The following is a 15,370-nucleotide window of genomic DNA, read 5'->3' on the forward strand; positions in this document are numbered from 1 at the left end:
GTTGGGTCTTTGTCTTTCACAATTCAGTATTATTATTATGTCTCAGAACGGTCTTCCCTAAATCAAAATATAAATGAACCAACCACTATTCCACTCCTCCTCTAGTTACTCTCTACACATTACCCCATTGTATTTCCTTTGTAATACATCAATCTTTGAATTATCTTTATTTTGTTAATTTATTGCTTGCTTCCCCTGACTAGAAAGTAAGCTCTGTGGCTACAGGAACCATGTCTGTCCTCATTACCACCATCTTCCCACTGCTTAAAACAGTAACTGGCACAAAGTAGGTGCTCAATAAATAAATAAATTCATTCAATAAATGAGTGAATGACTGATGCACAACCAATGGTCAGGAAAGGGACATATGCCCTGCTGGTTACATCAGGCTATCTATCAACGTTATTGGTCAATATAGGAAGTATATTGACCCATACAATTTGGTTATCATCTCTTCTCTTTCTTGGACTAATGTAATTGACTGTTAATTTTTCTTCTTGGCTTTAGTTTCTTTTGCCTTTACTCCATTTCTGCCCTTACATGAGAATTATGTTATTTTTTTCTTCTCCCCCTCTTCTTTAACCTCCTCTGCCTCTTTTCCTCCCTCTTCCTCTTCATCCTTTTCCCCTTCTTCTCTCTCCTTTTTAAACTTACAGCTTTATTGAGGCAAAATTAATATAAATACATATTCAAACTTTACAATTTGATGAATTTTGACCTTCTTGTGCTCATAAGACCATCACCACAACTAAGATAATAAATGTAGCCATTATTCAAAAAAGTTTCCTCCTGATACTCTGTAAATTCATTCCTCCCTTTCCATCTCTCCATTCGTAGGAAACCACTGATATGCCTTCCTTCTCTAAAGATTAGTTTGTTTTTCACTAATTTTATATAAATAGAATCATTTAATACATAATTTTAAGTCTTCTTTCAATAAGCATAATTATTTCAAGATTCATCCAAGTTGTTGTATATATCAATTCTTCATTTTTATTGCTGAGTAGTATTCTGTTGTATGGATATACCATATTAGTTTATTAGTTCATCTAACTGATGGGCATTTGGGTTCTTTCCAGTTTTCCAGTGGGCATACACATTTATTTCTCTTGGGTAAATACCTAAAAGTTAAATGGCTAGATTATACAGTAGGGATACGTTTAACTTTTCAAGAAAGTATAAACTGTTTTCCTAAGTGGTTGTGTCATTTTACAGTCCATCTAACAGGTCTGAGAGTTCCAGGCCTTCCATATCTGCATCAACATTTGTTACGGTCAGTCTTTTTAAACTTAGCCATTCTAGTGGGTTGTGTGTGTGTGTGTGTGTGTGTGTGCCTTTGTGTGTGTATATTATAGTGGAAATTTAAGTATACTGTTAGATGTGTTTTCAAATATTCTCTCCTAGTCTGACAACCCAAATGGCCAAAGGGCCCCAGCAAGAATACCTTAGTTTGTTTTCATAATAGTGTATATTGAAGAGCAAGTTTAAAAATTTTTTTGGATGAAAATCATCAAAATTTTTATGTCATATTAAAGAAATCATTGCCAAGCCCAACATCACTAAGTTTTTCTATGTTTTCTTCTAGATACTTTGTTGTTTTAACTCTTAACAATCAGGCCTTTGATTCATTTTGAGTTAATTTTTGTATATGGTTTGAGGTGAAATTTGAGGTTCAGAATTTTTTTTGCATGAAAATATCCAATTGTTCTTCTACCATTTCATGAAAAGATTACCCTTCTCTGCTGAATTGCTTTGATACATCTTCAAAAATCAATTGATATGTGTGGGACTATTTCTGGGCACTTTAGTTTGTTCCATGGATCTATATGTCTAGCTATATCATATTATCCTGATTACTATGCCCTATAATAAATATTAAAATCAGGTAGTGTGGTAACATGGAAAGATATTTGGTCTTTTTTCCCAGTTATTGGTACAAGGTTCCTAAAACTCTTGTGTATTAGTGCATTCTGTGTTGCTAAAAGAAATTCCTGAGTCTGGACAATTTATTCAAAAAAGGTTTATTTGGCCCATGATTCTGATGGCTGGAAAGTTGAAGACTGGGCATCTACATCTAGTGAGGGCCTCAGGCTGCTTCTACTCATGGTAGAAGGTGAAGAGAAGCTGGCATTTGCAGCAGTCACATGGTGGGAAAGAAAGCAAGGGAGGGAGCCGGGAGGTGCCAGGCTCTTTTTAACAACCAGCTCTCAGGGGAACTAATAGAATGAGAACTCCCTTGCTCCCAAAGGAGGGCATTAATCTATTCATGACGGGATCTGCCCCCATGACCCAAACACCTCCCACTGGGCCCCATCTCCAACACTAGGGATTAACTTCCAACACGAGGGTTGGACGGGAGAAACATCCGAACCATAGGACCTTGGGATCTCCTAAGTGACAAGGGTGATAGGAGGATCTTCTGTTCAAATGAATTAATTCTTGGTGGGTCCCTACATAGCTTTAGGATGGGGGCTGGCTGTCAAAAAGACCAAGCCTTGATTAGAAGACTGAAACTTTTAGCCCCATTTCCCCAGTCCTCTGGGAAGAAAGAGGGGCTGAAGATTGAGTTAATAATGTGATGAAACCTCCACAGGAAACCTTAAACTATGCGGGGTTGAGAGAGCTTCTGGGTTGGTATAAACATATTGAGGTGCTGGAAGAGTGGTGTGCCCAGAGAGGGCATAGAAGCTCCTTGCAGGCCCCCTCCCACATACCTATCCCCACGCATCATATCTTCCATTTGGCTATTCCTGAGTTGCATCCTTTATAATAAATGGGTAATAGGTGCTTTCCTGAGTTCTGTGAGTCATTCTAAAAATGCTCAAACCTGGTGAAGGGTGCAGGGAAAGTACGGGAGTAGGTTGTGAGAACCTCTGATTTTATAGCCAGTTGGTCAGAAGTATGGGTGGCCTCGGATTTGTGACTGGCACATGAAGCAGGGGCAGTCTTATGGGACTGAGCCCTTTAACTTGTGGGATCTGATGCTAATTCCAGGTAGATATAGTAGTCCCTCCTTATCCAAGGGGAATATGTTCCAAGACCTCCGTGGATGCCTGAAACCATGGACAGTACTGAACTCTATATACACTATGTTTTTTTTTCCTATACATACATACTTATGATAAAGTTTAATATATAAATTAGGCACAATAAGAGAATAACAATAACTAACAACAAAGTAATTATAACGATATACTATAATAAAAGTTATATGAATGTGGTCTCTCTCTCTCCTATCTTATTGTACTGTACTCAACATGCCCGGCTGTTTTGTATTTTTAGTAGAGACAGGGTTTCACCATGTTGGCCAGGCTGGTCTCGAACTCCCGACCTCAAGTTATCCATCTGCCTCAGCCTCCCAAAGAGCTGGGATTACAGACGTGAGCCACCATGCCCAGCCAGGAATTTATTATTCCTTCTTTACAACTTCACAGATGGATGATTTGTCCTTACCATAGATCTTAGCAACTTCAGTGTATGATTTTTTTCTTTCCTTTAAGTTGAGAACTTTCACCTTCTCACTTAAGGTAAGTACTTTACAGCTTCTCTTTGGCATATGTGAATTGCCAGCATCACTACGCTGATACTTTGGGGTCATTAAGTAAAATAAGGTTTAGTTGAAGATAAGCACTATGATACTGCCACAATCAATCTGATAACTGAGACGACTCTAAGTAACTAATGAATGGGTAGCTCATATGGCATAGATGTGCTGGACAAAAGGACGACTCATGTCCCAGGCAGGATGGAGCAGGACAGTGTGAGATTTCATCATGCTACTCAGAATGACTTGCAATTTTAAATTTACAAATTGTTTATTTCTGTAATGTTCCATTTAATACTTTTAGAATGCAGCTCACTGTGGGTAACTGAAACTGCGAAAAGCAAAACTGCAAATAAGGGAAAACTGTTGTAGTGTCAGAACTGAATCAAATCATTGGACACCAAGTTGGCATCCAGAGAATCAGAAAATTGGTTGTTAGTGTTAGAAAATGTCCCAGGTAGTATAAGATTTCCAACACTTTTCTTCTTCAAAATTGTTTTGGATATTCTAGGTCCTTTGCATTTCCATATGACTTTTAGAATTAGCCTATGTATTTCTCTCCCAAAAGCCTGCTGAAATTTTGACTAGGACTGTGTTTCATATATAAATAAAATTGAGAGAACTAACATATTAGCAATACTGAGTCCTCTGTTTCATAAAAATGATATACCTCTATATTTAAGTCTTCTTTAATTTTTCTCACCAATGTTTTACAGTGTTCAGCATACTGGTCTTGTAAACCTTTTGTCAAATTTGCCCCTAAGTATTGAATAGTTTTGATGGTATTGTAAGTAGTATTGCTTTTGAAGTTTTAATTTCTCATTTTCTCTTGCCAATGTGCAGAAATAAATATATTTTTAGATATTAATCTTGTGCCCTGCAATCTTCCTAAACTCACTTATTAGTTCTAATAGCTTTTTATAGCTTCCTTGGGATTTTCTTTAAAAAAAAATCATGCCATCTGTGAATAAAAACAGATTTACTTCTTCCGTTCTAATCTGGATGAGTTTTATTTCTTTTTCTTGCATAGCTGCACTGGCCTGAACTACCAGTACCATCTTGAATAGAAGTAAGAGGAAACATCTTTTTCTTGTTCCTGATCTTAGGAGAAAACCATTCGTTATTTCACCATTAAGTATGTGGCTAGTTGTAGAACTTATGTAGATGTTCTTCCTTAGACTAAGGAAGTTCCCTTTTATTTCCAATTAGATGAGAGTTTTTATCATGAATGGATATTGGATTATAATAAGTGCTTTTTATGTATCTAGAATTCTTTCTAAAATATAAATTTAATATTTGCTTCTTGCTTAAAATCTGTCAAATGCTTCTCATCAACTTTAGAATAAAGTTGAAGTTTCTTATCGTGGTATATATCTTCCATGATTTTTTAAAACATACGGTAATTTACATTACCATCAAACTATTTATGGTTCTAGGAATGTACCAATGCCATTTCAGGCCTCTGCAAATGTCCTCTGTGAATATCCTCAGGTTCTTTTTATTTTGAATATTATCTTCCTTACTCCCTAAACTTTAAACCTGTCCTAGACACCTAATCATTCAGATGAACTCCAGCTGACATTTAAAACTCAACTGAAACATCATTTCTTTTGTGATCACTCTTTCTCTAGTGTTAAATCTGTGTTGTGTTCATGCCTCTATCATTGACACTACTGCTCTACATGTAATTATTTGTTTACTTCTTTCTCTTCCCAATAGATGGTAAGTAACATAAGAGTGAGGACAATGTTCAGCAAAATGCTTAACACAAAGTAGGCTCTCAATATAAACGGAATAAAGTCTATGAAACTGTTTGAAGCCTGAAAAGTTTCACAAAAAATTTCTTTACAAAAGTATGACATTATTTTTTGAATTATATTCTACTGCATAGATGTATTCTTTTCTAGAAGTGACTAACATAATACAAATATTTATAAGAAATCCATATCACCATGATAATACAATTATTGTCATTATATATCTACTGATGCACTTAAAGCCAATGATACTTAAAACCAATGTCAAATAGGGCCCTACCAGTACCATGTCCACCTGGTCCCCACCAAACACATTAACTCATTTAATCCTCATGAAAAGCTTATGGGCACGTCCTATTGTTATCTCTGTTTTACAACTAAGGAAACAGGAGCACAACAAATTCAATCATGGAACAAGAATTAGTAAATTTGGCCTTTTGAACTAGGCAGTTCAACTCCTGAGCCTACTCCTCTCATTTCTATGATATATTTAATAACAATCATTACAGAGCACAAGATACTGTTTTCATTTTCATTTCTTTAGTCATATTCACATAGTATAGTTATATGTAATTATGTTGCATGTGAAGACCAAGAATGGCTCCCATAATCCCTGCAGTAGGATTATAAATATATTTAAAAAGGAAAGGAACATAGAGGGAGGCTACTTGAAATGTTCACTGACAACAAGTAACTCACAATCCATAGCTTGACAAACACTGGCTTAAAACTTAACATTCCTTCAATTCAGCATTTTAGGAAACACTATCAAATAAGGGAATGTAAAATAATTCTATCTAACATGTTAGGTTTTATATGCTTATCCTACAGTTGCAATGACATTGTTGAATCTTTGTATGTTGGGAGTGTAAAATTTTCCACAAAACTGGAATAGCCATGTAAACCTTACTGAGGGAGAACAGAATAATTGACAGAGAATAACTTTAAAAGTGACGCCCAATAATACATATTTTTAAAATAACCTCCTGGTCATTTACTTTTGAAGAAAGTAAAGACATTTAAAAGACTATATAAAGAAGTTACCTTCAAATTGAACAGAACCTTTTTGTTTTTTTCTATCTCTGATGCTTGTGATTGTTGTTGCTTTGCAACTTTCTCTACAGCATCAGCTAATGAACTTGCGTCTTCATTATCTACAATTAGACAAAAGAATAAAGTATATAATAAAAATTAAAATACAGCCATTTTAAGAAAGTTATGTTTCTTTACTCAAAATCATGAAATGTTTGACGCTTTTTCCTCCTAAACTAAATTTAGAATTAGTAATTTTCCCTTGCTGATACAAACAAAACCAAAAGTAAAGGCAACGATAATAGACAATTCAAAGTTGCCTACTGCAATGTTATACCTGTTCCTTTATGGAACCGTATAAATATTTTGATTGTCCTAATTTTTTTATCCAGACCACTTGCACATATACTATAATTATAGTGCTATCATAACAACTCTATAGCAATTAGAGTTGATGCATTTTCATTATAGGTCTGTATTTTCAGGTTGGTATGCCTTTTCTAAACACTGTATATGTTTGTCCTGGCTAAATGTAACTGCTTCCATCTATTCTAATTTGCTATCAATTTTAACACAATTATCCTGCCAGACTGCTATTTTTGTTGTTGCTGATCTTTTAATTATGTATTTCTTAAGATTGTTTCATTACCTTCTTTAGGAAATCCTTGACTCTTCCTTTCTTTGTTGTCTGACATTTTCTGTGTCTGTAATCTCCTCTTTTCCCCTTTTTGATTTACCTTCTTTACTCCTACTCAATAATCTATATTGATAATCTTTCACTTTTGTTTTTTCCTGTTGTATATTGGTGATCCTGAAAGGTAAATTAATTGTCAAACATGTCACAGGGATGTCAATGACATTTTATCATTAGTGCCAAGAATTAGAATACAATGGTTAAGTGATTTTGGAATGAAAGTAGAACTGTATTTGAATTTTGCTTCTCCTGCTTTTCCGCAGTTGTGACCTTGAGTAAGTTTCTTAACTTCTTTGATCCTCAGCCCCTCATCTTTAAAACTTCATAAGGGTGTTCTAATAATTAAAGTAATATAAAAGCATGCTTAGAACAGTACCTGATATACACTGCATAATTATTTTGGGTTAGTATTAATAGTATGTAACTCCAGTACTATGATGAAATAGATTCTGAGATTATAAAAAGAATCTATGAGAAATGATATCAATAATGATTAACAATTTCTGCTATGGGTGTGGAATCCAGGAAATATAGCACTCCTGTCCAGTGCTATTCTGGACAGGGTAAGCCCTAAGCAAATTTTGATCTACTCTTTATTTAGGAGTAACGATAGGAAGAATAAGTATTTTTCTCCTTAAATCACTAAATATCTTTTCTAAAGATCAATTAACTACAAAGCACTCATGTACTAGTTACATGTGATCAAAAAAATTTAAAGGATTGAAACCTGATATATATGCAACAAAAAAGAAAAGCAAAGTTAAATCGTTTCCTGTGTAGAGATCAAATCTATCTAGAAATATACAACTAAGCTAAAGAAATCCTGAGAGCTTACCTAGCAGAGTATCATAACCATTCCTTGAAATTTATAATTCTTTCCTGTCTCTTCATGTCACTTCCTTCAAATCTCACTTCAAACTTACTCCTTCATGAAGTCTTCCCTGATGCTGAGCCATTCACTCCGTTCATGTTACATCCTTTCTGCTCAACACACAGAACTGTCCCAGATTAGTGCTAATGAATCCAAATCTGATTTTCTCTCTAGCTCTTTCATTTGGGTTTCACGGTCACAGACTTCATCCTTAAATATATCTACCTTGAAAAATGCATGCCCTCTACATTTATACTTTCAGTATATACTGTCAGTTCTCTCAATTAATTACAATGGTAAATACTTATGTCATACTTACTTTGTGCTAGTCACTGTTGTTTCAAGTGCTTTAGATTAAAAAAAATATATAATGTTTATTCTGTGCCAGATGGTATTCTAAGAACTTTACAAACAGTAACTCATTTAACCCTGTAAGGTAGATATTATTACAATTTTCATTTTACAAAAAAAATTACAGGGAGGTACACAAATGGATATAAGAATTTACCCAAAGAGAGCCATTCAGTGTAAGATATGTGATTTGAATTCAAGTATTTTGGCTCCAAAGTTCATGCTCTTAATGCTAGACTAAGATAGACTACCAAAATTATGATTTTTTATGGGAAGAATTATGTCTTCCATATATCACTCCAGAATCAAACTAGAGTCATCCCACAGTATATGCAGGGGATTGGTTCCAACTCACCCCCTTCCCCACTTCATATAGAAATCTGTGCATATTCAAGTCCCAAAGTCAGTGCTTCAGAGCTCACTTACACGAAAACTTCGCCCTCCTTACATGTGGGTTTCAAGTCACGTGTATACTGTATATTTGATACTAGTTTGGTTGAAAATACCCACGGATAAGTGTACCCGCATAGTTCAAACCCATGTTGTTCAAGGGTCCACTATATTTTGTATTCCTATGATGCTAAAACGTCACTTTAATCAACTTACTCTTTCTATTCCCACTACTATCATCTACATGTCTTCTTTGAGAAACTATTCTGGTAAGGGGCATTTATAGAGCTGCTGCAGCTCCAACAGACCTCCAATGGCCTAATGACACAATTTGCATGCCTGAAGAGGTAATCCAATGAGTTCTTCATGCTCTTACCTAGCAGTAAATTCCTGCTAGGTAACTTACTTTCCTGGTGAGTCCCCATTTCTCTCTCCCCCAAATTACAGTGCAATTTCCATAAGCTGCCTAAAATATTGTGGGCATAATTCCCATTAAATTCTACATCCCTATTAACTTCAGTCTTCAGAAGAAACCAGGTCATTCTTCATCATGAGAACCCATCCTTATTCATCTTGGTAAGTCCCTTAGTGTGATGCTGTATTACCCACTCCCCAACCCTTTTCTATCCTTCCACTTTGACTTCTGAAATTCATGGGCCATCTTCAGCAAAGTCCTTTCTATTGTCAACCTTTTCAGTGAACTTCCCTTTTACCTTTTGGCTTTAACTGAAGTCCAAAGATACAGCTTCCTCATCCTCAAGCCCCTAAGTCTGGAGATGAAACATTTTTTTCTGTTCTCCATTCCACTGCCACCATATTTCCTTTTCTTCTCCCTAAAACCCTCTCTGATTTCTTTGAAATTCAGGCCATAGACTATATAGGCTTTATCTTTCTTTGTTGTTATCAGCTGTCTTCCAGGTCTTGGAAGGCTCATTCCTAGATTTATAGCATCTGACTTACTGTTCCTCTATCACTACTCTCTTGTATTTCTTTGGAAATTTCAATATCCACAAAAATAGTATATTTAAATCCCTGAACGCTCAGTTGTTTGATGTCTTCTTTCATCTATTCTCCCCAGCAACCCATAGAGTGTAACTCTACCTTATCCATAATCCCAGATGCAAACTACTGTTTATTTTTCTAGCTCATCCCATGTAGTATTTTGACAGTATGTGCTGTTTAACCCTGCAAGACTTCCAATCTATCGACTCTTGTATCTTTACACATTCCCTCAGCCCTTTATGTATTCCCTCCTTACTTGGCTTAGAGTCCTTTGCATTCACCCTCATTTCCCTTACAGCTCACTCCCTGTCCTAATTCCCTGGAAGAATCTCAACCAGCTGCTTTGCTTATACTCAAGTAGCTGAATATGCTTAAAGAAAGACATACAACTATGCTGTTGACTCACTTTAAATTCGAGACCATTTATGTCAAGTGGGCCCTTGATCCTAGGCTCTTAAGATGCACCAAGTTATGCAGATGATTGTTTCACTCTTTATCCTCTGTCTTCAAACCTCCCACACCTCTTTTCCCTTCCTTTGAATTGATAATTTACCTTCTAATTTAACTGAGATAGAAGAAAAAAATCAGAGAAGATGGTAAATTACCCATCTACCAGATTTTGTACCTGCACCTGTATACCAGCATACTGTTTTCTTGCAATAAATAAAGTGTTCTTGCTCCTGTCTAAGGCCAATCCTCTACTTTTGTACTCTTTTCTCACAGACATTACTTCTTTGAATGGTCCCTCAACAGAATTTCCCCATTTACTTGGTCAAACGTATTATTCTGAACAGCCCATCATAAATCAACAACCACTACCACCACCAACCTTGCTTGACACCATAACCTCCTTCAGTACTGACCCATTTCTTTGCTCCCCTTTAAAGCCAAGATCCTTGCTCTCCACTTCCTCTCCTCTTTCTTCTTGAACCCACTAGAACCAGTCATTTATCATTGTACTTTTAAAACTTTTATCACGGTATCTATGAGCTCTACATTGCCACATTCAATGAACAAGTTCCGTCTTCATTTTAGTTGACCTATTGGCATCATTTAACACATCTGATAATTACTGCCTTCTTGAAATACCATACTTCTTGGTTTCCTTTGCTGGTCCCTTCTCATCTTTTTCACTTATTTTACACCTCCTAGTGCTCGGTCCTCAGGCTTCCTTCTTTTCTCATACTTATTCTACATGTGATGCCATCTAGTTCTATGGCTTTAAAATCCACCTATAGGCTGACAATTCCCAAATTATATCTCTAACCTGAACATCCCTTTTGAGCTGTAGACTCATACTCATTGCCTACCTGATATCTCCATTTGGATTTTTAATAGGCATTTCAACTCAATATATCCCAAACTGAACTTTTGATTCCTCTGTCCACTCTATTACCACCATTAAACCTGAACCTTCATAGTCTTCTCTATCTCAGTAAATTATAAGTTCATTTTTCTTGTTGTTCAGGCCAAAAACCCTGAATTCATTAGTAGGGAGGTCTCTACAAGGGTATAGAGCCCAAGGCAATTCAACTAGACTTTCCCAAGGCAGTAATAAAGGAGATCTTATTGTTGATGTTTCATAAGCCCTTTGAGAAATCCTTAACACTCCAAGGCTGCTGCCCTGATTGACCTACCCAAAGGATGAGCCAGAACCTTCACTCTTTTTCCATTACAAGCTGCATGCAGTTCTTTTGGCAAAGCCCATTGGCTTTACCTTTAAATTATACTGGAATCCAATCACTCCTTACCAATTCCAAATACTATCTTAGTAGAGAAGCCTTCCCTAATAACTCTCTCTTTCACCCTTGCCCTGCCTCATTTTTCTTGACAGCATCTATCACCACTGACATCTCATACACTTCTTTTCCATATCCTTCTACTAATGTAAGCTCCATGATGGCAGATGTCTAGAAGTGCCTGGAATATAACAGGTATCTAATTATAGTCTATCTCCACTCCAGTTTGCCCTTTTCTAACAGAATAATGCTCCAAAAGCACTATTCTGATCATGTCAACATCACAGTCAATCTTTCAATTCCATTTAGATGGCATTTTCTTTAGGAGGTCTTTCTTGATCTTTCGGGAAGATATGGTCTTTCTCTTTTTAGAAGAATTGTTTCAGTATTTCTATTATACCATTTTAGATAAAGATATAGGTCTAGAGTAAGACAGAGCTAGTTTTAAATCTAGATTGCACTACTTACTAGATTAGGAAAATTATTTCCAACCTGGGCCACAGATTCCTTACTCATAAAATGGGAACAATATTAGTGCCTGCTTCATTAGGGTTATTGTGAAGACTAAATGAAATAATGCATGTAAAGCATTTAGCAAATTCCTGTCACACAATGAATACTCAACAGATTTTTATTTTTATTATTTTCATTATTTTATAGTATCTTTCCCCATTAGATTGTAAGCACTGGGAAGGCAAATACAGTGTTTTATTCATTTTTGTATTCCTTAAAGTATTTGATAAAGTAACCTAAAGAATAAAGAAAATTGGATTTATACAATAAAAATAAAGTAACTAGTACATCTTGATCTCTATTTCTATAGCAACATAAATTGAAGAACTCTTCGATAATATTTATTTAAACCAATTATTCATAAAATTCATGCTGTAAAATTGGAAAAGTTTTAGTTTTTTTCCCCAGACTTCTGTTGTGCAATGAAAAATGAAAACAAACTACTGCCATCTACCGATAATTCATTAGAATTGCATAAATTAAGGAAACAGGCTTTAGAGACAACTCTTTTCAAACATGTTTTTAAGAGAAGTTAGAGCGTCATCAGAGTCATCCAAAAAGAATTAATTGAATAATTAAAAATAAACTGTATACCTATTATATACCAGTACCGCTGAATCTGCTGACACTAGGGATTACCTCCTTTTCTGGCCAGGCAATGAGATTAGAGTTTCAGGGCACTGAAAAAGAAAGAAACCAGAGGGTTTGTATTATACCTTACCTCCCTATCCAAGATAATATAGGCAACATTCATACATTATCCACACTGCTTCTAGGTTTCTACCAAAGGAGGGGCTTTGCTGAATGTATAGACAGTACTGGATTACCAAAACATCTCTTGTTTTGGAGTGTAGACATTAAGGGGTTGGTCTGCAGCTCAAATCCAAGCTTTAAAGGATGTCCAGGCAACTGTTTTGAAAAGATTTCTACCTCTGGGACAGAAGTTATATAGACCTTTGGTGAAATCCAGTTATAACCTACCTGCTTGTCTCATTCAGAGAGGCAAGGGGCAAGGTCTTTTTTTTCCTCCCCCTCTAAACAAGTAAACATGATTTCCAAACCAAGAAGAACTTTATAGTGGGTTAAATGGTGCCCTCCCGCACATCCAAAGATATATCCACATCCTAACCCCCAGAACCTGTAAATGTGACCTTATTTTGAAAAAGAAGTTTTGCAGATTTAACTGGGTTAAAGATCTTGAGATGAGATCATCCTGGATTTAGGGTAGGTGACTGAATATGCAAATGGACAATGGCCAGACCATATGTAAAAACAGAACTCTGACCCACAACCTGCAGCAAGCAACCCAGGAGACTAACCCATTATCTACAGTAACCAGTCCAGGAAGTCTATAAATTAGACTTGCAGAAAGTTATATCATTACCTCTAATAACAATCCTTGGAGACAAACTATAACAATTGTCCCAAATGACCAGTACTGGATTAATAACTGGCATCTTCCCTAACTTTTGTCCCCATTTCCAAGTTGAGACTAACAAGAAGAAGCCACAGAATGCTCCACTTCTAGTTAGCCTGCCTGCAGCTTCCTCATGCTGAGAGCCTCTTATCAGGGCATGCCCACTCCTCTGCCTGCCTTCGACTTTGCTAAAATGCAGGAGATTGTGGCTCCCTCCCTTACAAGGCCTGAATAAATAGCTTTTGCTTGTTCTCATTTGATTGATCTTCATTTATTTCTACACAAGAATCTTTATAAGAGAAAGGTAGAGGGCTACTTGAGATTCAGACCCACATGGAATAAAACCATTTGACGATAGAGGCATGGAGCTCCAAGTCACTTAGCCCCTAGGCAAAGAACACCTCAAGTTACCAGACAACAGAAGAGGTAAGTGAACCACCAAAAGGTGCAAGGTGCTGTCAACATCTCAGTTTCATAAACTGGCCTCCATAACTATGAGAGAACAAGTTTTTGTTGTTTTTAGTCATCCAGTTAGTGCCAATTTGTTATGGTAGCCCTAGGAAACTAACAGAAGCTTTTAGCAAGGAAATTTGCATCTGCTACATGGCCTTTTCTGGAAAGATCCATAAACCTTAGTGTAAATGGCTTAAAAATAACTGTTTTGTTTTTTAAAATTATACTTGTTCTCATAAGATTTACATAGCATTATAAAAATGTCTGGTGAGTTCTTCAGTAGTTTCCCTTAATAGCCAGGCACTATCTCTGCCCTCAAAACACCCTAGGCAGAAAGACACACAGTCAATTAAAATGGAGAGGCACAGTAGCTTATGTCTTAGCCTATCTACACATAACCTCTAACCAGTTAACTCACTCTATTACCTTTGTAAGTCATAAGTGACTAATTCCCATATCATGCTAGAAAACTGTTATCTAGTAAATCTGCCTATTTCTGCTCCTATCAATTGACTAGTTCAATCTTATGACTTACTTGTGTTTGTTTGCAAACCTGTTTTTGCCAGTTGTGCTTGATATTGTACTTTCGTAACTTAATATTGTATAAACCAATGAAATAGTGTGGATATTGTTGTTTCTTTAAAAATCTATGTTTAATATTTTGGAAAGACCCAACAAAAGTATATGAGATTAACTGTAAAAGATTATAAAATATAGCAGTGGCTCATGCCTGTAATCCCAGCACTTTGGGAGGCTGAAGCAGGCAGATCACGAGGTCAGGAGTTCGAGACCATCCTGGCCAACATGGTGAAACCCCGTCTCTACTAAAAATACAAAAATTAGCCAGGCATGGTGGTGCATGCCTGTAATGCTAGCTACTCAGGACGCTAAGGCAGGAGGATCGCTTGAACCCTGTGCAGGTTGCAGTGAGCCAAGATTGCACCACTGTATTACAGCCTGGTGACACAGCGAGACTCCATCTCAAAAAAGAAAAAAATTATAAAGTATTAATCTGCCCTCAGATTGCTTCACAGGTGCCTTTATTTTCCCCTTAAAAGAACAAAATCTTGGGAAATCTCAGCTGATGGTTTATGGGTACGGTTTATGCAAGAGATAGTATGCAGAATTCCAATCAGTAGACTACATGCAAAGAAAAGGTCTTTGACCTTCTCAATAGCTTGGCAAATGAACACACAGTTGTTTTAGGTTAGAATACAGTTTAAGGTATTTGTTATACTTTTTCATGATTCTGTGGTTTAACTGACCTTTTTTCTTTTAAAAAAAGGCTTTTTTAGATATAATTTACATACCACAAAGTTCATCCTTATAAAGTGTACAATTATACAACCTTATAAAGTGTACAATTATACAACCTTATAAAGTGTACAATTCAATATTTAACTATTTTTTCCACTTATTGCTTGGCTAGGGGCCCAAACTACATCTATGAGAGGGCTTCTTATATATGAACAAAATATAAAGAAGCTATTAATTTTGCTTGATGAGGGATGGGGATTCAGGGAAGATTATGTTTGAGCTTGAAGAGCCTTGAACAAAAAGTAGCAGTTAGGCATATAAAAAGGAGGGTATGTTGCTAAGTAGAGGAA

At 36.1% G+C, this 15,370-nt stretch overlaps 1 protein-coding gene across 6 annotated transcripts in view; it reads right to left on the minus strand.

Moving 5' to 3' along the window:
* CCDC122 (coiled-coil domain containing 122) overlaps positions 1-15,370 on the minus strand; it is a 44,316-nt gene that overhangs the window by 26,452 nt on the left and 2,494 nt on the right. For 4 of the 6 annotated variants that reach the window (XM_009248623.4, XM_054528971.2, XM_054528970.2 and 1 more), the window contains exons 2-4: positions 12,488-12,573; positions 6,983-7,144; positions 6,346-6,455 (exon numbers count right to left, since the gene is read on the minus strand). In XM_009248623.4, coding sequence (XP_009246898.1) covers positions 6,346-6,455; positions 6,983-7,028 — 156 coding nt within the window. In that variant the 5' untranslated portion in view covers positions 7,029-7,144; positions 12,488-12,573. Of the gene's footprint in view, positions 1-6,345; positions 6,456-6,982; positions 7,145-7,862; positions 8,009-12,487; positions 12,574-15,370 lie in introns of all 6 variants that reach the window. The other 2 variants (XM_054528973.2, XM_054528972.2) reach the window with 1 other exon arrangement.

The sequence above is a fragment of the Pongo abelii genome, chromosome 14 (assembly GCF_028885655.2).
Source record: "Pongo abelii isolate AG06213 chromosome 14, NHGRI_mPonAbe1-v2.0_pri, whole genome shotgun sequence".
Taxonomy (NCBI): domain Eukaryota; kingdom Metazoa; phylum Chordata; class Mammalia; order Primates; family Hominidae; genus Pongo; species Pongo abelii.